General features: G+C 39.9%; 1 protein-coding gene and 1 long non-coding RNA gene across 3 annotated transcripts in view; both read right to left on the bottom strand.

Moving 5' to 3' along the window:
• Positions 1-934, bottom strand: LOC114474817 (uncharacterized). The gene is made up of 3 exons (XR_003675395.1): positions 841-934; positions 134-167; positions 1-20 (listed from the first exon to the last, which is right to left on the bottom strand). It is a non-coding gene; the product is annotated as an uncharacterized LOC114474817 (long non-coding RNA).
• Positions 935-2047: 1113 nt separating this feature from the next.
• Positions 2048-26715, bottom strand: part of LOC114474816 (pleckstrin homology domain-containing family G member 2-like) — a 29087-nt gene continuing 4419 nt past the window's right edge. For both annotated transcript variants that reach the window (XM_028465350.1, XM_028465351.1), the window contains 9 exons: positions 21295-21368; positions 13601-14079; positions 6413-6513; positions 4511-4577; positions 4055-4101; positions 3356-3505; positions 3050-3180; positions 2789-2970; positions 2048-2302 (listed from right to left, as the gene is read on the bottom strand). In XM_028465350.1, coding sequence (XP_028321151.1) covers positions 2933-2970; positions 3050-3180; positions 3356-3505; positions 4055-4101; positions 4511-4577; positions 6413-6513; positions 13601-14079; positions 21295-21343 — 1062 coding nt within the window. In that variant the 5' untranslated portion in view covers positions 21344-21368 and the 3' untranslated portion in view covers positions 2048-2302; positions 2789-2932. The remainder of the gene's footprint in view (positions 2303-2788; positions 2971-3049; positions 3181-3355; positions 3506-4054; positions 4102-4510; positions 4578-6412; positions 6514-13600; positions 14080-21294; positions 21369-26715) is intronic.

A 26715-nucleotide genomic window follows, 5' to 3' on the forward strand; every position in this document is an offset into this window, starting at 1 on the left:
ATCGTGATCAAAGTGCGGAGCTTGAAACATAGACAGAAACGTCACAAGGCCTGTGTGTGTGTGTGTTGTGTGTGTGTGTGTGTGTGTGTGTGTTGTGTGTGGTGTGTGTGTGTGTGTGTGTGTGTAAACTCACACTGACAGAAGTTGTCTCCCAGCACTTGCCGCGCCTAAAAAACATGAAACAAGTCAGTTATTGTTTTACAGTATGTGTTCTACAGCAGACATGGCACCGGGTGGCCCAGAGGCTACATGTGACCCTCAGTCTAACTTTTTGCGGCACCAAAGCAAATCCCCAGAAAATGTAATTCAAGACGTTGGGAGGAATATGAAGGACAAAATAATACAAAAATGCACAAATCGACAACAAAATTCTGAAAATACACAAAATTACAACGAGACCACAAAAAATAAGAAAAAACACCCGGCTCCAAAAACGCACTGACAGACTGTGGGCTCATGTACGCGAGGGTGGAGAACGAGCAGGGAGACGTGATTGGTTAATAAAAAAAAACGTCTTTTTTCATCGGTCGAACTTATTACAGGTTTACAGCTGTCCTACAGATGATGGAATTTCTTTGTTCCTTTTTCAGAGAACATAAGATCTTAATTTCTGTCAGGACATAAAGACAATTTCAGCCAAAAAACTTAAAAAGTGTATCTGGAGAAAAATTACCTACCCTCGCTTTAATACTAATTGGTCATTATTTTAAAGGACCAATTATGTGGCCCTCGGATCAGATTACAATCACGCTTGTGGCCCCCACTGTGATAAAGCTGCCTATCCTGTTCTACACTGCGTTCTACAGTATGTGCTTTTCATGGTTCTCCATCTTTTCTTACCTTCTGTGGGAGAGAAGCTGGATGGTTCTCCACGATGAGCCTTTTCAGGTAGTGAACCAGAGACGCTTCTCCTCCTGGTTCTTGGTCTGCAGGAGAAACACAGAAGAACTGATACAAACCCAAAATACTGCAAATAAGTAAGTCATTAGAAAGGGATTTTATGAGAAAAACAATCCAGGAATTGTGACATCATTTATTTTATTCAGTTTATTTCCGACATGGTTGCATTCACAGAAGTTTTGTTATTCCTTTTTTTTTTTTTTTTGTACATTGCCGAAGAAAGGAGATGAGAGAAGCAGTTTGCTTATCCAAGTCCCGTCCCCTGTTTTGTACACAGAAATTTTACATCAAAGCTTGGTCTCTCTGGTCAAACAGTCTTAGGTTGTTCTGAACACAATGAATTTTTGTTTGTTTTTTTTTCTTTCGTTTTAATGTAGGATTTATTCTCATCTGTAGTCAGTGTTGTCTTTTTTTCATTCCTCCTCTTCATCGTTGTTCGTGTCGTCCCTTGTTCCCTGCAGATTTCATTCCCCGACTTTGTTTACGTTCCTCCAGTTCAAAAGAAAACTTAATTGTCTTTCGAAGTTCCTTGTTTTGTTTCTGCATCAAGGTTATTCTAGCTGTTAATAGCTATTGACAGTGCTGTGTTTTCCAATGTTAGATTTAACCCTTTCTCGTATAAACACATTACTATGTCTTAGTTTATAAGCAGTTTGTTTGTATATGAAAGTTTTGTATTTGATATGGGAGGTATTTGGCCTTTTCAATTAGTTTGTTTGCGTGTGCGTTGTGTGGTGATTCATATAGAATTCTAATGCTTTTTTTTTTAAAGTTAAATAAGGTTCAAGATACGTTTTGTAGGTTTTTTCCCCACATTTCTGAGCAGTAATTTAAATGTGACCCAATAGGGGAAGAATAGATTATCTTCAGTGATTTGGTATGTAGTATTTGTTGTAATTTCCATAGGATGTAGTCTGTTTTCAATGTTTTGTCTTTAAGATATTTTTTATATAATGTATTTTTTTTTTTTTTTGCATGTGTTTGCGTGTGTTTCTGGGTGGATGTTGTCGTTAATATTAAATATTGTAAATATTGGTAAATGGTCGGAGATGTCATTTATTAATATTCCATCTATTATTTTGGTTAGGTTTTTCATTAAATATGTCTATTTGCAATAGATTAATATGTTCTCTCCCATTGGTCTCGTTATTTTTACTGTTACACATTCTCCATTTCAATTGTCTCTCTCTGATTATTTTTAACAAAAGTGGAAAAAATAAACAAATTATTTTTACCACACTAAATCCAAGTGTGTATCACTGTTTATCATTACTATTATTTACTATTATTGTTATTATGAGGACTCACCTGGGACGATGTGCTGTTGTTTAGGAATAGTTTGGTCTGACACTCTGAAGCAGAGCGGATCATTTAGGGTCTCCACCAGCAGTAGGTTACAGCACTACACACACAGACACAACACACGCACACGCACACACACACACACACACACACACACACACACACACACACACACACACACCACACACACACACACACACACACTGACTGTTTGGATCTCAATAGTAAAAGTTTTTCATATTCACACAATAATCTAAAAAAACCAAAAAAACATCCCGTGGCCACTAGAGGGCGTCGTAGTGGATTATTCCTGTTTACTCCACATTAAATTGTTCAACAGCTCCAAATTTCTGGCAAGAACTGAAAATACTGGAAATATGAAACAACCGCTGCACAGACTGACCAGAATTACTAGCACACAAACAAACAAACAAAAAATAGCCCAAAAGAACACAAATAACAACTAAAACACACAAAATTAGAACAAAAAGAGATAAAAAGAGACCAAAAGTACAGATGTTCATGGAGGTGTTGGTCCAGAGAAAGCAGAGGATGAACTTTCCAGTGGCGAACGTTTCTAACTCACAAAGATGTGCGTGCTGTAGACAAGTGTTCCAGACGTTTCTTAGCGATGAGCAGCATCCTGTCGAAAAGGAAAAACGCTCTCTCCTTCTTCACCCGCTGCACCTTAAAGGATCCTTCTAGAACCAGCTCACCAAAACCACTCAGATCATGGCCGCTCCAGTTCACCAGCAGGGCCTCGACCTCCTGCAGAGAGTGATATTTTTTTTAAAAAGGATATTTTATACATTGATTAAATCTACGTTAACCTAATGATGATATTCACCTGCAGTCTGACGGCGTGCTCCTGCTTCCTCTTCATGTCGTTGATGTACCAGGCGACCGCTGTCATGGTAACGATGGCGTCCTCCACCACCTCGAACAGGGGTCACTTTTCTCCAAGTGCTTGGACAGCTCCTACAAACGACAATCATTTATTCAATTTATTATTATGTTAACTATGATACCTATTGTTAGTTCTGGATCGTGGTGTTAGTTGTGGTATTAGTTCTGTACCTATTCTTGAATCTGGTACCTGGTGTGTGTTGTGGTACCTGGTTTTAGTTCTGGTTCCTTGTGTTAAATCTGGTACCTGAAGCAGAAGGTGGTACTTGAGGATCCTCTGTACTGGTTCAGTAGGTATGTCTCTAATGGTAGGGAGTGGTTTACTGTGGTCTGTCTCTCCTGGAAGAACCGGACCAGAGCCTCGTTCTTCATAAGGTCCTTTAATACGGACACAGAGCTGGAAGAACCAGGAAAGGGGATCAGGATCAGGATTAGAATTAGATTTCAGAACTAAGATCAGAATCAAAACTAAGATCAAATTCAGGATCTGAATTAGGATCAGAAATAAAAACAAAGCAGGACTTCATTCAGGATCAGAACCAGAATATAAGTAAGTAAGTAAATGTTATTTATAGAGCTCTTTTCACAGGTAAAAACCACAAAATGCTGTACGAACATTTCAGTATCATCCCGTCAAAAGAAAACATGGAAAAACAGTAAGAAATAACATGGGAGACAAGTATGGGAGAACTGTGGGTCGCTAAGGGCATTGGAGGAATAATGGGGAAAAACAACATAAGGAGAGGTAAAGGGGAAAAAAGCAGATTTTGAACTGAATTCCTTAAAGAAGAGTAAAGTACAGCACCAGGAAAAAACCTCTCGGCTACAAAAACATGGTCAGGAAAAACACACAGGCACGAATCAGGATCAGGATCAGGTTTAAAACCAGGAAAGATTAGGAAGGACTGAGCAGACCTCAGTGTGTAGTGCGTACTATAGTACTCACTTTGGGTAGTTCATGCAGTACAGCGTGTAGATGTCGAACGCTTCACTCTGCACAGAAACAATTAGTTTGTATCACATCAAATACATCACTACTTTAACAATGCTGTTGTTTTAGGCTTTTTGTTCTCATTTTCTGTGTTTTTTGTTGTTGTTTTGTGTATTTTGAAGAGTTGAAGTAATTCTTATTCCTCTGAGACTGGGAGGGATCTTCATACAGAGACCAGTCTCACATGTTTGGTTAGCTTAGCACGTAGCACCCAGTCCCACTTGTTTGTAGCTTAGCATGTAACGACCAGTCCCATGTGTTTTGGTTAGCTTCGCATGTAGCGACCAGTCCCATATATTGGGGTTAGCTTAGCACGTAGCAACCAGTCCCACTTGTTTGGTTAGCTTAGCATGTAGCGACCAGTTCCACATGTTTGGTTAGCTTAGCATGTAGCCACCAGCCTGGACTCACCCTCTCCACGAAACACTCTGCGATGGCTGCAGCGTGGGAACTTCTTTCCAGATCCTCCAAGAGGTCACTGACACACACACACACACACACACACACACACACACACACACACACACACACACACACACACACACACACACACAAATCAATAACACAAGTGTTCACTGATCACTCCTCTTCCTCTCTCCCTCCTCTTCCTCAGTGGCCTGCATATCTGTGCTGTGATGTCACAGACTCAGTGAAAGTATGACTGTAATGATGATGATTAGAGTTGATAATAAACTCTGTTTCTGGAGCCAACGAGGCATTTTTCCGTCTTTAATCAGCAACAACCTGTAATTACTGTCATTACTGTCTTCACTGTCATTAGACACCGACTTCACCTCCAACACGTTCTTCATCCTCCTCCAACAGCCCCTCGGCTCCAAACCCCCCTGAGATGATCACATCGATCGCTGACTTTCAAAATAAAGCTACCATATTCTCTGTGATGATCACATCGCTCACTAATTTTCAAAATAAAACCAAACCACTCAGTGATCAGAGATGTGCTTTTTACACAGAAAGCTGCATCGTGTCATGTTTGAACTATGCTGCATGATGTAGCCTCTTGGCTTGTTATGACTACATCTGGTGGTGTGTGTGTGTGTGTGTGTGTGTGTGTGTGTGTGTGTGTGTGTGTGTGAAGGGGGTTTTCTTATTTTTCTCCTTTCTTGGACAAAGAAAGCATCCCAGAGAGAAACCAGGTCAGTGGTTTAAGCCGAGCTGAGTTCACCTCGTTACAGACTGAGTCACATTGTTAGCATCTTCATTAACATCATTAGCTAACATCCAGTCACTACTGCTGCAGAGATGGAGACACGTCTCTGTTCATCTACATCCCCATAAAGTATCCACTAAGTGTGTGTGCACTAGTTTATGCGACACTTTATTATGAAACATCTACAGCTTTTACACCTTCTAGAAATGCTCCCAGACATTATCTTGGAAGTCCCCATTCAGCACAAAATCACAAAAAAACACATTTAAAGTATTTTTGAATGTCTTTAATTTGAGCCTCTAAAGGGTTGAATATGGAAAACACACTTTTAACAGTTTTTCTTAAAGTTACTAATTTGTCATTGAAGTCACGGAACCAGACAAATCTTTGTGTCCATTGGTTTCACATGATGAGTCTGGTCCTCATAAGTCACATAAACCTGACAATGTCCTCACAGGTGGCAATAAAGTCATGTTTGACCAAATATAATCTCAGGTGAAATCTGAATGGATAAACATGTGAGTTTGAAAAGCGGAGGATTTCAGGATGCATTTGGAAGTTCCCATTCAGAACAAATACATGAAAAGTGTGTCATGTCTTTTTGCTTGTCATAGATTTTGGCCTCTAGTGGTTGAATGTGGAACCTCCCACACTAAACAGTTATTCTTAAGTTACTAATTTGTCCCAAAAGTCAAGTAAATCTGACACATTTGTGTATCCATTGTTTCACATGATCAGTGTGGTCCTCACGAGTCACATAAACCTAAAAATGTCCTCACAAGTATCATTAAAAATCAGCCTTAACCAAATTATTGCTTTAGCTGAAATCTGAACAGATAAATGTGTGTGTGTGTGTGTGTGTGTGTGTGTGTGTGTGTGTGTGTGTGTGTGTGTGTGTGTGTGTGTGTGTGTGTGTGCATGCAAGACATACTTTAACAGGTTTCTTCCCACACTCAGCCCCCTCCTCTCTCTGTCTCTTTAACGTCTCTAAGGCTGTTTCTCGTCCTACATTTCCAGGACTCCACGTCACCAGATTCTCCAACAGCAGCTTTTTATGGCATCCAGAAGAATCCACGTGTACTGGAGCTCATACAGTGTGTGTGTGTGTGTGTGTGTGCGTGTGTGTGTGTGTGGTGTGTCACCTGTTGAACTCGTAGATGTCCTCAATGTTGCAGAACAGACCTCCGACCTGCTCAGGTTTCAGCTGCAGCGCGTCGCACTCGATGATGCATCCGAGGTAATCCTGCAGACACACAGCAGGTCACAGACGTCCAATAAACAAAAAAAATTCTACTTTGCTGATGTCATACCTAGTATAGCCAAAAGAGGGCAGCATTCACACGTTCAAATCTTTTACAATACAAAGTAAAATTTCTGATAATTTACTTTTTTTGCCAATTTTGTCCAACATTTAAGTTCTGATTTAGATATTAACTGTAGTAACAATAGTTTTACCTTTAAAACTAAAAATCTAAATGATCAAAAACACAAAAAAACACACATTTACTCAACATGCAAGAATAATGACTGTTTCCTACATAAATCAGTCGCAAAAAACAGGCGACACGTGCTGCTGAGTATAAGTCGCATAACTAAAATTTATAAGGAAACATTGGGGTAAAAAGTCTGTTAGCTTAATGCTAACTTATAATGGAATATATATCGGGCAAACAAGTCAGTGGAGGATGCAGTCAACATGGGACTAAACGACATCCTGCATCACCTCGACTCCCCAGGGACCTACGCTAGGATCCTGTTTGTGGATTTCAGCTCTGCATTCAACACCATCATCCTGGACATCCTTCACCAGAAACTCACCCAGCTCACAGTGCCGGCCTCCACCTGTCAATGGATCACCAACTTCCTGTCTGACAGGAAGCAGCAAGTAAGGCTGGGAAGCATCACATCCAGCACCCGGTCACTCAGCACTGGCGCCCCTCAGGGGTGTGTTCTCTCCCCACTGCTATTCTCCCTCTACACCCAATGACTGCACCTCAGGGGACCCCTCTGTGAAACTCCTGAAGTTTGCAGACGACACCACCATCATCGGTCTCATCAGGGATGGGGACGAGTCTGCCTTCAGACGGAGGTGGAACAGCTGGATCTCTGGTGCAGTCAGAACCACCTGGAACTGAACCCACTCAAGACTGTGGAGATGACAGTGGACTTCAGGAGAAATCCCCCCCCACTCACCCCCCTTACCATTCTGAATAGCAAAGTGTCTACCGTGGACTCCTTCAGGTTCCTGGGATCCACAATCTCACAGGACCTGAAGTGGTCCTCCCACATAGACACAACCAGGAAAAAGGCACAGCAGAGGATGTACTTCCTGTATCAGCTGAGGAAGTTCAACCTGCCCCAGGAGCTGCTGATAATGTTCTACACCTCCATCATTCAGTCTGTTCTGTGCACCTCCATCACTGTCTGGTTTGGATCTACAACCAAACTAGACAGACACAGACTACAAAGGATAGTCAGGACTGCAGAAAAGATCATTGGTGTTGATCTGCCCTCCATCCAAGACTTATACCTGTCCAGGGTCAGGAAACATCACTGCAGACCCCTCCCACCCTGGACACAATCTGTTTAAACTCCTCCCCTCAGGCAGACGCTACAGATGTACGCCAAAACTTCCCGCCATAAAAACAGTTTCTTCCCTCAGGCTGTCACTGTGATCAACACTAAACAGTCATAGAGTGTCAGACCTGTTTCTGTTACTGTGAAATAACCTGGAACTAAACATATCAACCCTGGAACAACCTGTCACTGTGAATGTTCATGGACATAATTTTTTCATTAAATGTTCACCTATTTGCACTACTCATCAATGCACTACTGCACTATTATCTTATTATTATTATTATTATTATTACTATTATTATTATTGTTATTTTTATTTAGTTTGCACATATTAGTCTAACTACTCTTATATTTATGTTTATACTTCTTTATTTTATTTATTTTTCTTTATTCTAGTTGATTGTTATTATTTAATGTTACACTACCTGAGAGAGCACAGGTCACCAAAAGAAATTCCTCGTGTGTATTCATTCACCCTGGCCAATAAGTTGATTCTGATTCTGATTCTGATTCTGATTCTGAATATCCCATGACAGGCTAGCAGAATTACTGATTGATCTGTCGGTGAGTTAGTATAGATGAGTTCAGATGATGGGACGTTACTGATACAACAAATGTTATAGAATGATGCATGCCCGTGTTTATACGCCCTTACCCGTGTCTAATCGAAGTGAGGTGATATGAGCGCAAAAGCAGAAGTGACAGTTTTTCACAATAATGTTTCTGGAGCATACATAAAAAAATTGGAAAAAAAATCCATATTTTTCAAAATTATTTTATTCTTGTGGCCTGGTTCCAAATGGTTGGGGACTTCTGATTAATAGTTAGGGTAGGGTTTTCAACTGAAATGTTGAAAAGGACATTTCAGAACTTATCTCATTATTTCATATATTTAGATGCTGGACGAGCCCCCAATATGAACTGATTTAATTTTTTTATGCAAACACCTGTGGGTAATGTTGGTGTAAAAGCAAAGCAGGTGAAGAAAGAACAGAAAGGACACCTTGGCTGTGAGGAACGTGATGGGTGGAGAGGTGTGGGTGGGCGGATGCACACCTCTAAGAACATAAATCCAACAACAGCCAAAAGCTGAAGACGTTCATTTTGAAAACAAAAGCTCTATAGACAAATGCTTTCAAATGAAGTTTATCATTACATTTCGGTATTTTGTTTTTCAGTCTGATAACACAGCCCCGCCCCTTTACAATTGGACCCCACCCAACAAGCACCACTACATGCTAAGCTAGCCCAAACCATGTAGGACTGGTCGCTACATGCTAAGCTAACCCAAACAATGGAGACTGGTGGTCATGTACATAGCTAACCCAAGCTTTTGGGACTGGTCGCTATGTGCTAAGCTAACCCTAACATGTGGAATATTTTTCTTTGTAGGTAGAGTGCTGCTTTCCAACTGAAATGTCTCATTATTTGATATACTTAGATTCTGGACAAGCCCCCAATATGAATTGATTTTACATTTTTATACAAACATTTGTGGGTATGTGGTTCGGCCAGTATCATTGCACATCTCTAATAAAAAGTAGGTTTTTCCAGGTGGAATCTAAAATGGCATTTTGAAGGATTTCAATCTCTGCTTGTTGTCACCATGGCGACAAATTTATGTCATCCAGGCTGCCAGAAAACGTCCGCCTCGCTTCACTGCGCCGAATTCCTGCTGACACCGCCCCTGTTAGTGTTCTTGTTTTCGCTAAATGCACGTGCCATACATTCATCACCCCCTCGAGCCAACGGGAAGCAGGAGCAGGAGCCGGTTTGGAGAGAGATGAGTGAAGAAGATGACAGAGGAAGACGCTGGAAACCTTCAAACACAGCAGAACAACAGGAGCAGATGAAAAACAGGTCAGAGAGTCGAGGACGGAGGAAGGAGTGAGAAGAAAGAGGAGAAGGGCAGAGGGCCACGAACAATGAAGTTTGTTCATCCAAAGAAACACTCGGGATCAGCACTGCTATCAGGTGAAGTTTATAACAGGGAAAACTACCTGGATGTACCTCAGTGTGAGACTTTAGATTTAGTACAAACATGTACCTTCTACAGCACGAAACAGAAGCAGGAATGTGTGTGTGTGTGTGTGTGTGGTGTGTGTGTGTGTGTGTGTGTGTGTGTGTGTGCTCTTGTTGATAGCGTACCTACAAATCCAATCATCCCACAGCTTATAAAAACATTCCCAGAATGTCCCCAATTCTCAAATACTACCGACTACAACTACTATGTGTTGATTGCGTACCCTAGTTTCCAAACACACTTCTGTTTCCATAAAAAACTTGAAGTATCAGTGTGTTACACCGTGGTCCTGACAAGTCACCTAAACCGGACAATGTCCTCAGAAGTGGAAATAAAGTTATGTTTGGCAAAACATAATCTTAGTTGATATCTGAACTGATAAATGTGTGTGTGGAAAGCTGAGGGCTGCAGGACGCATTTGGATTTCCTCATTCAGCGTAAATTCACGAAAAAAGTGTGTGAAGTGTGAAAGTGTGTCAACCTCTTATTTTGAAAGTTACTCCAGGTACTCATTTGTCCCATAAATCATGTAAACCTGACAATTCTGTGTGTTCATTGGTTTCACAATATCAGTGTGGTCCTCATAAGGCACATAAACCAGACAATGTCCTCACAAGTGGCAATAAGGTTTGTTTTGCCAAAGCACCATATTAGCTGAAATCTGAACTTATATTTTTAGAGCTCCCCCTGCTGACTGGCTGCAGTATAGGTCATAAACCCCGCCTCCTCATTGATAACAGATGGGATGTGGGTCAAACTGTAAAGTTAAAATACTTGTCACATCATTTTTTTTCCAAACCTAACCTCTGCTGTGATCATTAGTTATTATCACCCTACATTATGTTCAAGTGCTCATAATTTGTTTGAGGTTGAAAAACAGGATTTTACGTCATATATGACAATGATTGACAGCCGCGGGTCTTGCGTAGCTCTCTTTGTGAATATCGGTTACGTCATGAAGGAAAGCCGAGATTTTCTTTAAATAGAATACGTTGAGATATTTGAGTTGAAATATATGGTGGTTTTGTACTAACCTCTATGATCTGAACAAGACGTTAGTACAATTTTCAGCGGGAAACATACTTATGTTCTTGGCGTAGCTGAGCTCTTAAGTCATCATGGCAGTACGCTAAATGGGTGGGGCATGTTACAAGGGCTCATCTTGGCCTCTAGTGGTTAACTCCAAACTTACACCAGGTACTCATATGTCCAAGAAATCATGTAAACCTGACAAATCTGTGTCCATTGGTTTTACATTATCAGTGAAGTGCTCATAAGGCACATAAACCTGACAATGTCCAAACAAGTAGCATTAAAAAATCAGGCCTATCCAAATAATTGCTTTAGCTGAAATCTGAACAGATAAATGCGTGTGTGTGTGTGTGTGTGTGTGTGTGCGTCCTGTAATCAAAGTCCGACTGCTGTGCTTTGTGTTTGAGGTTTAGATGAAGTCTGGTTTTGATTGAGGCTACATGATGTCACGCTCACATGGAATCTGAACCAACAACCACAATGGACCTGTGTGTGTGTGTGTGTGTGTGTGTGTGTGTGTGTGTGTGTGTGTGTATCACACATTAAAAGAGGAGAAGAGGAAAACGGGGTGAACTCGGCTCCTCTGAGTCGCTCTCTCTGTCTGAGTTTGATCTCAGAATCTGCAGCGTCATTAAAAAAAATTCTTGGAGATGTTTTTTTTAATTTAGTGTCTCTTTGGAGCGAGAGAAGGACTGGAGCTGGAGCGTCTGACCTGCCGCCAACTGGGACAGGAAACTGCTGGGAGGAGGAATGAAGCGCCGGTGAAGGAAGGAGGAAACATGAGGAGGGGAAGAAAAGGGGAAAGTGGAAAAGCAGAGCAGGCGAAGTAAGAACGGAAAGAACACGTTGGCTGTGAGGAACGTGGGGGGGGGGGGGTACAACCTCAGAGAACATAAATCCAAATACAGCCAAAGCTGGAGACAAGGTTTTCAAAACAAAAGCCTGATACAGCTCTCAGGACGAATGCTTCCAAGTTTAAAGTTCATCATTTACATTTCTTCATTTCTGATAACACAGCCCCACCCCTTTACTGTTTGATCCCGCCCAACTAGCACCACTACGTGCTAACCTAACCCAAACATGTGGGTCGCTACATGCAAAGCTAACCCAAACACTGGAGACTGGTCACTACGTGCTATGCAAAAGCATTGCTAAAGCTAAATATAGCTTTGTAAATCTATAACAGGGCTGCTACTTGTTAATGACTGATGCTAAAGCTAAATTAATGCTATGCTAAAGCTACATACAGCTCTGTAAATCAATAAAAGGGCTGCTACTCATTGGCAACTGATGCTAAAGCTACATTAAAGCTATGCTAAGGCTACATTAATGCTATGCTTAAGTTATGCTGAAGCTACATTAATGCTATGCTTATGCTATGCTAAAGCAAATCACAGCTTTGTAAATCAAAACCAGGGCTGCAACTCATTAATGACTGATGCTAAAGCTACATCAAAGCTATGTTAAAGCTAAATTAATCCTATGCTTAAGCGATGCTAAAGCTACATTAATGATTTGCTTAAGCTATGCTAAAGCTAAATACAGCTCTGTAAATCAAAAACAGGCCTGCTACTCAATAACAACTGATGCTAAAGCTAAATTAACTCATTCACTGCCAGCCCTTTTCAGAGCAGCCAACCCCATATTACCAGGCATTTTAGATGATTTTCACTGATTTTTTAAGACAAACAGAATTTTTTGTACCATGACAATCTGAAATCTGAAAAATTAGACTCGAGTTTCAGAAAAAATAATTTGGTTTCTAGCTTGTTTCATTCTTCCATAATCAGCAGTTGAATAGAGGCAAGTTGTATAAGTGTATAAGTGACTTGGAAGCATTTTTTTTTTTGCTTTAGTGACACCTCAACATTAGTTTCCTTCTATAAAACTACAAAAACAACACTGAGACCAGGCTTTTGATTGCAACATTATTATTATTATTATTATTATTATTATTATTATTATTGTTATTATGTTATCTGGGTCAAAGCTGAATAGTTTTCTTATTGTATTTTGGCGTTCCTCAAAGTCTCTCCCCCCATCATTCTCCCCACACGCAACTTCGTCCTCATCCCGGACATGCCGAGTTAAACCGTTTGCCCCGTTTTTTAATCGTTTTCCGTCACTATAAAAACACTCAATAGTCCACTTAGTTCCACACATGCTCTGGTCGAGTGTGTGCTGCTGTGAGCTGGTGGGAACTTCAGCATCAACTGTGTAGCACCATTTTCTGCCTCCTTTCCTCTCCCTCTGAGCTCGGCCCATCACGGGTGATCTCTCATCCAAAGGTGCTCTGCTGCCACCTACATGTCACCAGTGGTCACTACATCATGGTACAAGTTAGATATTCACAGGAGAGCTTCGTCACGCTGTCTCCTAGTAACCCCAGCAAAAAAACACAATTAAGATGTCTTTGGCAGTCAACGTTACTAAACCAAAAGACGTCTTTACACGTCTTTGGCAGTCAATGAGTTAATGCTATGCTAAAGCTACATTAATGCTATTCTAAAGCTAAATGCAGCTTTGTAAATCAATAACAGTGTTTCTACTCATTAACAACTGATGCTAAATCTATGGTAAAGTTACATTAAAGCTAAGCTAAAGCTGAATACATTTTAGTAAATTGCAACTGCTGCTCCCTGAAAACGAACGCTGATGCTAACGGTCACATGCGTCACATTACTAAAGTTCTCACCTCCACAATGCTCTTCAGGTCTCTGACGTATGCCTGCTCTGTCTCCACGATCTCCAGAGCGACGCGCTCAAGTCGCGAAAGCTGGCGGGGCGTGGCCTCCGCCATCATCACATGACCCCCTCTTGTCACCCTGGGAACACGGTTGGCTCTGCCTCCTGGGGAGGTGACGAGCGGCGTTAGGTCCAGGCTAATATCGGAGCCGTTTCTCTTCGATGTTGATGAGGACGAGGAGGCATTGTAGGTCGGTACGGCGCCATACGGCAGCGAGGAGGAAGAGGACGAGGAAGAGGAGGAGTGGGAGGCGTCCTGCAGGGAGACAGACGATGCGGAGGAGGAGAGGGAGGCCGGACGGGGAAGCTCACCCTCTGAGCAGACGGTGTTGACGGAGGTGCAGGAGGTCGAGGCGCCTCGCTCTGCGGACGACATCATCCGACCCACGATTCCACCCAGAGACGAGGCCGAGGACGGACGTTTGGCACCTGGATGGGCAGAGGGAGAGACGGACAGAAAGAGGGACGAACAGAAGGTGGGACGGACAGAAGGTACGACGGACGGAGAGAAGGATTGACAGGAGTTAGTTAGTTACAATTGGTCAATCTTTTCCCATCCCATTATCATAATCAATATGTTTTATCAATGAATTGTTTACATGTTTTTAGATTAGACTGGTTTATTTCTTAACATCTAAAGGTTGGACACACGCACATGTACAAGGTGTCCGTGTACTACGTATGTTTACACACTTTTTGACCAATGCTAAAGCTATGAGCTCATCTCCCACAGGTGCATTCATTCATTTTCCATATGTCGCTGCAATAAAGGTAACACTCGTTAGCTTAACACCTGCTCGGCCATTAGCATCTGAATTCCAGACATCCGGACCAGGAATTTCTGAGCAAAGTGTGAAGTGAGAACATTTTCTATAGTTAGTGTGTGTGTGTGTGTGTGTGTGTGTGTGTGTGTGTGTGTGTGTGTGTGTGTGTGTGTGTGTACCTCTGCATGTTAGCACCTTAATAATGGAGCCTTACAGACTTCCAGCATTGCTGAAAACCTTGTAACCTAATGTGAAAGGCACGCGCACACACACACACACACAGACACACACACACACACACACACACACACACACACACACACACACACACACACACACACACACACACACACACACACACACACAGCTCCATTCAGTTTGTCTACAGACACCAATGTCATTTCAAGCTGAAACATTTCAGTTACAGTTTAGTGCAGGGTTCCAGAGGTGGTCGGATGTACCGTGGGAAAATAGTTAGCTTCTGCACTGTGTGCTTTCTAAGAGTTAATTAATCCCTGTCGTGGCTAGCGGGGGCAGTTAGGAGCACAAAAATGAAGCCCCTCAGTGTCAGAGAGCTCAACAGATCTCCCACATCTTTCTGTCTCTAGATTACCTTAACCACATCACCGCTACATGCTAAGCTAATCAAACATGTGGGACTGGTCGCTACATGCTAAGCTAATCAAACATGTGGGACTGGCCGCTACATGCTAAGCTAATCAAACATGTGGGACTGGTTGTTACATGCTAAGCTAATCAAACATGTGGGACTGGCTGCTACATGCTAAGCTAATCAAACATGTGGACTGGTAGCTACATGTTAAGCTAAACCAAACACGTGAGACTGGTTGCTACATGCTATGTTAACCAAACATTTGGACTGGTAACTACATGCTAAGCTAAACCAAACATATAGGACTGGTTGCTACATGCTTTGCTAACCAAACAAGTGGACTGGTAGCTATATTCTAAGCTAAACCAAACATATGGGACTGATTGCCATGTGCTTAGCTAACCAAACATGTGGACTGGGAGCTACATGCTAAGCTCAACAAAGCATATGGGACTGGTTGCTACGTGCTTAGCTAACTAAACATGTGGGACTAGTTGCTACATGCTAAGCTAACCAAACCAGGGGGACTGGTGGCTACATGCTAAGCTAACCAAACATGTGGGACAGGATGCTACATGCTAAACTAACCAAACATGTGGATTGGTTGCAACATGCTAAGCTAAACCAAACATATGGGACTGGTTGTTATGTGCTTAGCTAACCAAACATGTGGGACTGGTCGCTACATGCTAAGCTAATCAAACATGTGGACTGGCAGCTACATGCTGCTACATGCTGCCAGTCCACATCTTCTAGTTGGGTTTAGTTTGATCTCTCTGTGTCTGTGGTTGGAACATCTCCATGAGGACGATCCTCGGAGTCACCGCAGCAGCCTCATTTTCTCTGAGTTTCAATCAGCAGCAGGAATGTGAAGTTTGAGCCGTTACGTAACATCTCTAAAGACACGTCTGTGATAAAGGAGGCAGGCTGTGATCTCCGTGTTTCTCTTCAAACTGCCTCTGGCGCTGATGTTTGAAGGTGGAATTCCCCGATAAACGGCGTTAAAACCGTGATGTGGGCTGGATTCCTGTGTGTGTGTGTGTGTGTGTGTGTGTGTGATTACTGTCATGAGAGTGGCTCCTCGCTGTCATTAAGCTCAGGTTTCCTGGAAAAGAACAAACCGCACGACGAGAGCTGAGCGACGTCTTTGATTTCAGTTAAAATAAAAGCTTTAGGACTTTGTGGAAACGACGCTCAGACACGACAGATTCTTACTCAGCGCATGGGGAAAAAGGACAACAAAAGGAAACTTTAAAAATAAAAGAGAAAAATGACAAGAAATAAAAAATCAACATTGAAAAAGAATGAAATAACAATAATAATTAAAAAAACTAATTATATTTTATAGTCATTATAGAGTCATTTTGTGTATTTGTCTGTAGTTTTCTGTAGTTTTGTTTTCATTGTGTGTGTTATTTCAGTCATTTTGTGTATTCTTTTGTAATTGTGTGTATTTGTTTTGTAATTTTGTGTATTTGACTGTGATTTTGTGTATTTTTATTATTATTTTGTGCTGTTGGAGTCATTTTGTGTCATTTTCTGTAATTTTGTGTATTTTACTGTGATTTTATGTATTTTTCTGTATTCGTGTATTTTTATATTTATTATGTATTTTTATAGTCTATTCATGTATTTTTGTGACCCTTTTGTGCATTTTTGGAGTCATATTGTGTGTTGGTTTTGGGGGTCACCAGTTGCCTTACGTAAAAGTACTGATGTAGAGTAACAGAGTGTTTGTACTCTGTCACGTCACAGGATGAGGGTGAGTACAGGGTTTGAGAGGAACTCTAAACCAGATGTTTGCAGAGCAAGAATGTAACTCCAGGCTCAGAGTCAACATCCCAGTTTGACCTTTGACCCCAGGAGCCCAAGCAGGAGCTCAGTTCAAAAAAGATTTAGCATCAACAGATACGAGAAGTTCAACGTCTGCTTTTAAAACGTGAGACAAAAACGACCAAAATAGGACTTTAAAGATAGAGTCCATTATTCCTCTGAGTGGGGGTTAAAAAGATGTTACAACGTTATGTTTAGTTTGTGTTCAGCTCTTTGGTTCTGTGTTCTAGTGTAACTCTTGTCTCTGTGTTTCAGGTGTTCCTGCTTGTGGCCCCACCCCCAGTGATGTCTGTGTGCTTGGTTTGTGACTGATTAGCTCCCTCATGTTTCCACCCAGGTGTGGCCCATTCCCAATCAGGCCTCCTCCACTATTTAGCTGAATGCTTGAACACTGACTGTTTGCTGGTTCATTATCTTGTGTATTTTCAACCCTCCTTGTGTCTTTTGGATGTAAGTTAAGTTTTGTTGGAATGAACACGGGTTGGTTCCGAGAACGCGATGCCTGCATTCGGCCTCCATTTGGGTCCACACCACCTACACCAAATTGTGACAAACGCGACGGAACGTGTCATGACTCAACGTCCTTAGTTCAGACAAAGTCAAACAGTTCAGCTTTAGGAACTTAATCTTTTATTAAAGTTAAATTTAACTAATTAATTGATCAATTTAATATCCCTGAATGATTGAAGACTTTTCTGAGACAAACAGTTTTTACTTTTATTCATTCACTCAAAGGAAGCCAAACGTTACACTGGCCACTTTGCGTCCATGCTAACATATTGTTTTAATGAATCAAATTCAATTCAAAATTATCATAACATGACGACATTGACAGGAAAATAAATAAACGTTCTATTATATAAATATTTAACACAAACACACTTTTCATCGTTAATGCTCCACACAGTAAAATGTTTGTATTTTTGTTTTAAACAATGCTGTTGAAACAATGTCATTTTGTGTATTTTACTGTGATTTTATGTCTTTTTGTTGTCATTTTGGATGTCATTTTGTGTTTTTGTCTATGTTTCTGTAATTTTGTGTATTTATCTTTAATTTTGTCTATGTTTCTGTAATTTTGTGTATTTTTCTGTGATATTGTGTATTTTACAGTGATATTACGTTAGGAAAAATAGCCTTCCGGCTAAATCTGGTACATTTTCTGTATGGATTTTAATGTATGTGTTTTTCCTTTTGTCTGTGTTTCTGTCATTTTTTAACATAAATACACTTTTCAACTTTAAAGCTCAACACAACGTCTGTATTTTCAATAAAAAGAAAAAATGCAGAATTCATGTTCTGAAACCGAAAAGGCAATCTGAAATCTTTTTTTTATTTAAATTAAATTATTTTACAGAAATGCCTCACAAAATCACACATTTCTATGACATTTTCACAGGAAAACAGGTGATTGAATGTGTAGTAAATAGACGAATATGTCAATTTTAACTCATTATTTTGATCCAAATCTTGCGCTACGTTACGCTGAAAAAAGAACGAAAATATTTTTATGACTTGCTTACATGTTTTGGTTGAGATACCCAACCTGGCAACGCAGCTTGTGCAGCGCTCGAGTGGAGGAAAAGAAGGTGAGGATGAGTTTCCTGTGGTGAGTTCAGAGCTTTTGTGTGTGAACGTAACAACGGTGGGAGCAGGAATGTCAAATTAGCAGATTGTTTAAGGGAGGTCAGCCATGAATGTAAACAGTGTGTGTGTGTGAGTGTGTGTGTGTGCTGCGTGGGTCAAAGGTCGTGCAGGCGGGTGGTGCTGGACGCAGTGAGAGAGCTCACTTCCTGTCGCCGTCTGTGTCAACACGTCCTTTCCTTTATCTCTGCTTCAGACAACTTTCACTTTCACACAAACACTGTTTAAAGGACTGCTGAAGCCCCCCCCCCCCCCCCCCCGCCCCCCCCACACACACACACACACAGACCTCACACAGTGCTACATCCTGATTGGTCGTCATCAGGGATGCACAAATAGCAGTGCCAACTCAAAGGCTAATAACGGTTAATTTATTTATTTTTAAAAATCGGTTAAATAGAGAGTTTTGGTATGACGTCACCCATTGGAGCTCAACACCATTGCTGCTGTGTTAATCTATATCATGAAATAGGTTGTGTTAAAATGCCTTATTGTGCAGTTATTAACTGCAACAGTCGGTCTAAAAAGACACAGTGGTGTTTGTCTGTCAACCAACAGGAGGGTCCCAGACACGCAGAATTACTTCGTAAAAAAAGAGTTCAATGGCCGACAATATTTCACGAGCGATCTTGATAAAAAGATATTTGTGCGTGCAACAAACTTTACGAGTACTTCATTTGTTTAGTATTGCAGTATTATTTTTGCTTTTTCAAAATAATCCTGTGAACATATAGATGATACGGTTTATATTCTGCTACCATAGTAACCAGATCAGCAGATCCTACTGGTGTTTTCTCTGTATTATACATGAGTAAAGTTTGAGATTTGTGCTCATGTAACTCTAGCTTTGATGTTGTCTGACACATTATTACATAATCTGTCAGACTACATTGAAACTTTGGTTTATGATGGGTTTTAAAGATATTAATTGAATTAAACTGCATTTTAAATCATTTTTATATCATTTTTTAGGGAAACCTTCATCAAAATACGACAACAATAATGCAGACTTGACAAGATTTGTGATAAAAAGTTAAGCCAGGTCAGTGAGAATAAACAAGAGGAAGGAATAAAAACTAGTGTGAACTACTAAATATTTAAAAAACTCAATTGCTGGTAACTTAACGTCATTTTTTTAAAGATTTTGAGCTTTAACCATACAGATTTATGGCGTCAAATTTTCTCTACGTGTCTAGCATTGGGCGCCATCGTGGTGACTATCTTTATGTGCTCCAGTATGGTGAGCGGAAGTGCGTCAGTGCGTAGCCCCGCCCCTTTTCCTTTTAACCCTACTCAGCCAGCGCTGCTACGTGCTACACTAAGCTAACCATAGAGTTCCACAAAGACTCACATTCAAGTTTCCTTCTCCCTCACCTGGAAAGATACACAGTGTGTTTGGAAGGAATATGAAACGGACGCTGCAGACAGTGAGAAAAAGATGTTTTTAATCGCTGCAGTTAAACAGCTGCACAGTAACGTGCCTTCACGGGAGATTTGGATCATGTTTGCACATTTTGAAAGAAAGAAAGAAAGAAAGAAAGAAAGAAAGAAAGAAAGAAAGAAAGAAAGAAAGAAAGAAAGAAAGAAAGAAAGAAAGCTGACATTCCTGAAGAACATTTAGCCTCGAAACTCAACCTGAAGTGAAAGCAGATCCAGACACACTGGATAAACACTGGAACTCTTTATAAACTCTTTGTTGTCCTCTCGTCACCTCCTGGTTCTTGTTTGTGTTTCGCACTTAGTAACGTGATCGTAAGTCGTTCAATCGCCGCTTTATCTCAGACATTAGCGCTATTTTCTGCCTCCTTTTCTCTGGGTATAATCACCCCATCTACTGTGGCCTTTTATGGTGTGTGTGTGTGTGTGTGTGTATATGTGTGTATGTGTGTGTGTGTGTGTGTGTGTGTGTGTGTTTACAGCAGGAACATTGTTCGGTGTCCACTTGTATAAAGTTGCACTTTATCTCCACAAACCATGCAACTTCCTGCACACAAAGTGTCACTGTGCGTGTGTGTGCATGTGTACGTGTGCATGTGTATGTGTGTGTGTGTGTCAGATCTATATGCATACAACAAAGATTGCATGTCTGTGTGCGACTGCGTCACCACAATCATAATTGCTGAGGTTTTTGTGTTTTGGGAGGTGTAAGATCACGGCTGGTATATTTCTGGTTATGTGTGTGTGTGTGTGTGTGTGTGTGTGTGTGTGTGTGTGTGTGTGTGTGTGTGTGTGTGTGTGTGTGTGTGTGTGTGTGTGTGTGTGTGTGTGTGTGTGTGTGTGTGTGTGTGTGTGTGTGTGTGTGTGTGTGTCAATAACACAATGAATGCTAACTATGGAAGTTAATTTAAGTGAAGGAGAACCAAACAGCGTAGTCGCTGTGTCTAATTACACCTCATTACTTTTGGTTGTGTGTGTGTGTGTGTGTGTGTGTGTGTGTGTGTGTGTGTGTGTGTGTGTGTGTGTGTCTGGGCCCCTCTCTCTGCTGTGGTGACAGGAAATCACAGCTCAGAGAGACAAACTCCAGACTTTCTGTTTTACTTCACAAACACCTTCAGGTGACGAGAAAAACCTTCAGTGAAAAACAGGACATTTTCATCTGTTCTGAACACAAGTCTTTCCTCATCTGGTCCTCATCTACTACCTGGTCCTCATCTACTACCTGGTCCTCATCTACTACCTGGTCCTCATCTACTACCTGGTCCTCATCTACTACCTGGTCCTCATCTACTACCTGGTCCTCATTTACTATCTGGTCCTCCAGTCCAGCAGGGGGCAGTCATTCTCACTCACCTGAGTTACTGGGCGTTCTGTGGCTGCTGCGCCGCGACCCTTCAGGCATGATGCAATGATGTCACAGAAAGATCCTGCCAACCAATGAGAAGCAGATATTAGAGACACATCACAACACAACACAAACATGACAACAGAAGACACAATTTGGAATGAATATGAAAGAGTTTCAGAAGTTTCTTGGATTTGATTTTGCTTAAAGAAAAACAGATGCATCGCATGAATGCACTTTAGAAGCAGACGTGGACAAATGGTGCATGCAATCTGTGTAGTCCTATGTAAACACACAAAATGAATCTATAAACACACAAAATGTGAGAAAATACACAAAATGACTACATTTAAAAATACAGAAAAATGTATAAAAAAAGACAATTAAAAAACACAAAACTACTGCAAAAATACACAAAACAGCAACGAAAACACACAAAATGGCAGAAAAATACACAAAATTTATCCGCAAATGCCTCGCAACCTCCCCCGCCCCCCAGCTCCTCCTTTTCTGTCTAATTAAACAGTGTTTCCTGTTGGCATCTAATATCTGTGCTTCTGTTCCAAGGGGTCCTGCTGACCGCTCTCTCTGCCTATGCCTCTCCATGTAGCTCATGGAAGAGCGAGGAGGGCTCCCTTTGCTTTGGGCTTTCCACACAGCTGCTGGAAGGGAACAAAGCCTTACCGCCAAATCGAAAGTGCATGCTAATAAACAATTTCACTGAAGTGATTCTGACTGATATTGCCAATAAAATACACAAAATTACATCAAGAATATAAAATTACGGGAAAATGCATAAAAAGTACAATAAAAACACACGAAACAGCAACAAAAACACACAAAATGTCAGAAAAATACACAAAGCCTCACCCATAAAAAAATACAGATAAATGCAGAAAGGGGCAACAAGAATAAACAGAATTACTGCAAAAACATGGCCTAAGTTACCATGGCAACCATGGGATGAGAGTTAGCTGAATGGATCACTTCCTGATTAACGACTACGTCACATATTGATTTTTAAAATGTTGTTTTTATTCAGGGAGAAAATAGTCTGAGCTGAGCCGTTGTCGGACTTTAAAAGTCAGAAGTTGTAAAACTAAATGATTGATCGTTATTAAAGATGATCAGTTATTAGAGATGATCAGTTATTAGAGATGATCAGTTATTAGAGATGATCAGTTATTAGAGATGATCAGTTATTAAAGATGATCAGTTATTAAAGATGATCAGTTATTAGAGATGATCAGTTATTAGAGATGATCAGTTATTAAAGATGATCAGTTATTAAAGATGATCATTTATTAAAGATGATCAGTTATTAGAGATGATCAGTTATTAAAGATGATCAGTTATTAGAGATGATCAGTTATTAAAGATGATCAGTTACTGTTCTATAAAACAAATGTTCTTTAACAAGTGGAAGGAGTTTTTCCTCTTTCTGTGTGAACAGTGTGAGGATGTGTCATGTTTGGCCAGGAGACAAGAATGTGTGTGTGTGTGTGTGTGTGTGTCCCAGCTGGCCTGTAGTGTGTGAGCTAGCGGCTGCGCTAACGCTAACAGCCGTCTCTCGCTGATGGAAAGCAGACACGCTGCAGGTTGTCGGTGAGATTCCTTCACGTGTGCAGAGTTACACACACGTGTTCAAAAGTACTCAGTTACTCTCCTTCTTTACCAAAGTTACAGTTAAATCATACCTGTTAGTTACGCTTTCATCTTATTATTACTAATAATAATAATAATAATACTAATAATAATAATAATGATGAAGATGATAAAAAATAAAAATAAATTACAAATTTAAAGAATTTAAATTGAAAAACAAATAGAAATCTATTTTTTATATAAATATATATATAATTAAAAAAAAAAAAACATTTCAACTAGTTAGCCAAGATTTTAATCTTTGTTGGCCTTTAGTTTTAGTCGAGTTACACTTTAGTTTTAGTCAAGTTTAAGATTAGTTTAACTATAGTTTTAGTCAAGTTAAACTTTAGTTTTAGTCTAGTTGTTACGGTTACGGCCAACCAGCCATAACACTAGTTTAAGATTAGTTAAACTTTAGTTTTAGTCTAGTTAAACTTTAGTTTTAGAGCAGTTTTAATCTGGTTTAAGATTAGTTTAAGTTTAATTTAAGATTAGTTTAACTTTAGAGTTAGTCAAGTTAAGTTTAGTTTAACTTTAGTTTTATTCAAGTTAAAATTAGTCCCTTTGTTCCTTCATTGTTTAATCCTTTGTTTGTTTCTTTGTTTACTCTTTATTGTAGGTTTCATTAAAAGTTCTGTCGTTTGTTCCTCCAATCTTTTCTCATTCAATAGTTTGTTCCTTCATTCATTCCTTTGATCATTCATTCCTTTGATCATTCATTCCTTTGATCATTCATTCCTTTGATCATTCATTCCTTTGTTCATTCATTCCTTTGTTCATTCATTCCTTTGATCATTCATTCCTTTGATCATTCATTCCTTTGATCATTCATTCCTTTGTTCATTCATTCCTTTGTTCATTCATTCTTTTGATCATTCATTCCTTTGTTCATTCCTTCTATCATTCTCTCATTGTTTGTTCCTTCGTTCATTCCATCGTTTCTTTCTTCTTTTCTTCCATCATTTATTTTCTTCATTGACTTGTTCCTTTTTTTCTTCATTACTTCACTCACTCATTAGTTATTTTGACTAAATTAATCCAGGATTATAAAATGCCTTCATAAATTACACTGATTAATTACAAACCAGAATCGAACGCCTTACGTTTAAGATCAGGCTCATTTAAACACAACTCACATCCATTAAAACCTGAATAAACTCAGGTTAGACTTAGTTCACAATCTGATTTAACTAACTCTAACTAAAATGAATCTAAACTTAACTTAACCAGATTATTTAAACCTGACTAGATTTACTCATACAGTATATACCACCTAGGACTTTAAATCAAGCAGATAATTCAGATAATCTAATTCTAACTTCATCTATCCTGACATTGTTGTTGTCGTTTCATCTTATCTCAACTGATCGAACCACACGCACAGTTTAATCTAGTTTGAATCTAGTTTAAGATTAGTTTAACTTTAGTTTCAGTCTGGTTCTGGTTTTAGTGGAGTTTAAGGTTATAGATACATGCACGCACACACACACACACACACACACACACACACACACACACACACACACACACACACACACACACACACACACACACACACACACACACACACACACACACACAACTGTGGTTCAGAGTGAGAGTGGTGGTGCTACAGAGGGAAGAGACACACAGGCGCCGAGTGTGTGTGTGTGTTTGTGTGTACGTGCGTGTGTGTGTGTGTGTGTGCGTGTGTCAAACCTTTCTGGGTCGCTCTGTGCAGTGAAAGTTATCACGATGATGACGGTTTGAATCCACAAACGTTCAAATAAACACACGATGTAGGACACACACAACACACCACGTGTGGTCTCACTTTGTGTCCACAAAGACAACAATGCTCCACACACACACACACACACACACACACACACACACACACACACACACACACACACACACACACACACAGCTGCTAATAACTCATAACAACAGTATCTGTAATAGGCAATAGTTTGGTTCTTAACACCACCTTATAATGTATAAGGCTGAGCTGTATGAACAGGGTGGCTGTTAATAATAATAATTATTATTATTATATTATTATATTATATTATATTATATTATATTATATTATATTATATTATATTATATTATATTATATTATACTATATTATTATTAATAATAATAATAATGTTTAGTAATACGTTAATTATCCCATTAATTAATATTATATAATCTCACTAATTTAAGCATTACCACTCATCTATTCCTGCATTCATTTCTTTCTGCTTTTACTGCAGCAAAAGTTTTGTTTTTGGTCTGAATAATGGACTTTAATTCTTCATATTTTTAAAGTATTATTCCTCAATTGTGACGTACGTTGCTCTACCAGAATCTGTGACAGAGAATGTTTGGTTTGGTGAAGCTAACGAAAAGCTATCAGACCTTAGAAGATACCAAGAACAAAACATGTGTCAGGGCAAAATTGTTAGTTATGTTTATTAACATATTTACTCATAGACCTTATTCTTTTTAAGCCTTTAAATTGAGACTTTTCATTTCTGCTGTCTCATGTTTTCTGCTCTCTTCTCGAGGTCAGCTTCCCAAAACACATCTTATCCCTCAGACACAGAGGCATGACACACTCACATGCCTACACACACTTACATAGTCACACATACACACCCAATACACATCCATTCATACACACAAACACCATACACGCACACACCTCCAACACTCACGACAATCAGGAGATACCAGAGAACTGGTTGTTTTGACCTAAAGAAGAAACTGTCTCTTTTCACCCTCTTCTTTCACCTCCACCCTGTCCTCTTTATTTCCTGGGGGGAGGAGGGAGGGGGACTGAGGGGGAATATACGTGATGAGTTAGAACTGTGGGCCACTCTGTCATCGGTCGTCCGCCCGGGGCGGTCACTAATTTTCTCCATCTTTGTACTCCTTTTTATTTAGTTTTATAATAAACCTTTTTTATAAAATCATCAATGTCTCGCCTGGACTCCATCATTCAACCAGAGCAATAAATCATGTCTCCAAATGAGGTCAACCGCAAATTTGCCGTGACACAAACAACAACAAAAACACACAAAATGAGAGAAAAATGTACTAAAATATATTTAAAAAACACACATTTTGTGTTATTTTGTATGTGTTTTATCTCATTTTGTGTAATTGTGCTGTTTTTTGTGTGTTCTTAGAATATTTTTGTATATTATTACTCTTTTAGTGTGTTCTGTTTGTGTCATTTTTATGTCACTTTTGTCTATTTATGTTGTTGTTTGTATCTTTTTCAATTACTTTTGTGTGTATTTTAAATTATTGTTGAAAATTGTCAGTGATCTTGTGTAATTGTGTTGTTGTGTGTTGTTACAATTTTTAGTATATTATTCTCTCATAGTGCAATTTGTTGTTTTGTGCGTTTCTGGTGTTATTTTGAATATCTTAATCTCATTTTGCATGACTTTGTTGACATTTTTGTCTATTTATGTTGTTGTTTGCGTCTTATTTCAACTACTTTTGTGTATTTTTGCAGTTGTCGTTGAGAATTGTCTGTCATTTTGTGCGTTTACGTTTGGAGGGCCGAACATATTAGACCGACGACCTCATTAGACGACTAATATACCACAACTGGAAATGTATGTAGTGATTATGGATTAGCAACGATTATTTCTACCACCACTCGACTGTCATTGGTCCACACACATTCTTCCATGACTGAACTGTAGAGGCAGCGATGAGTCGAGAAGAAGAAGAAGTCGTCTCAAAGTTGAGACTGTAAACGTGTCATCAGTGTTTGGAAACTCCCGTCTGATCGTAACAT

Source organism: Gouania willdenowi, chromosome 13 (genome assembly GCF_900634775.1).
Source record: "Gouania willdenowi chromosome 13, fGouWil2.1, whole genome shotgun sequence".
NCBI classification, from domain to species: domain Eukaryota; kingdom Metazoa; phylum Chordata; class Actinopteri; order Blenniiformes; family Gobiesocidae; genus Gouania; species Gouania willdenowi.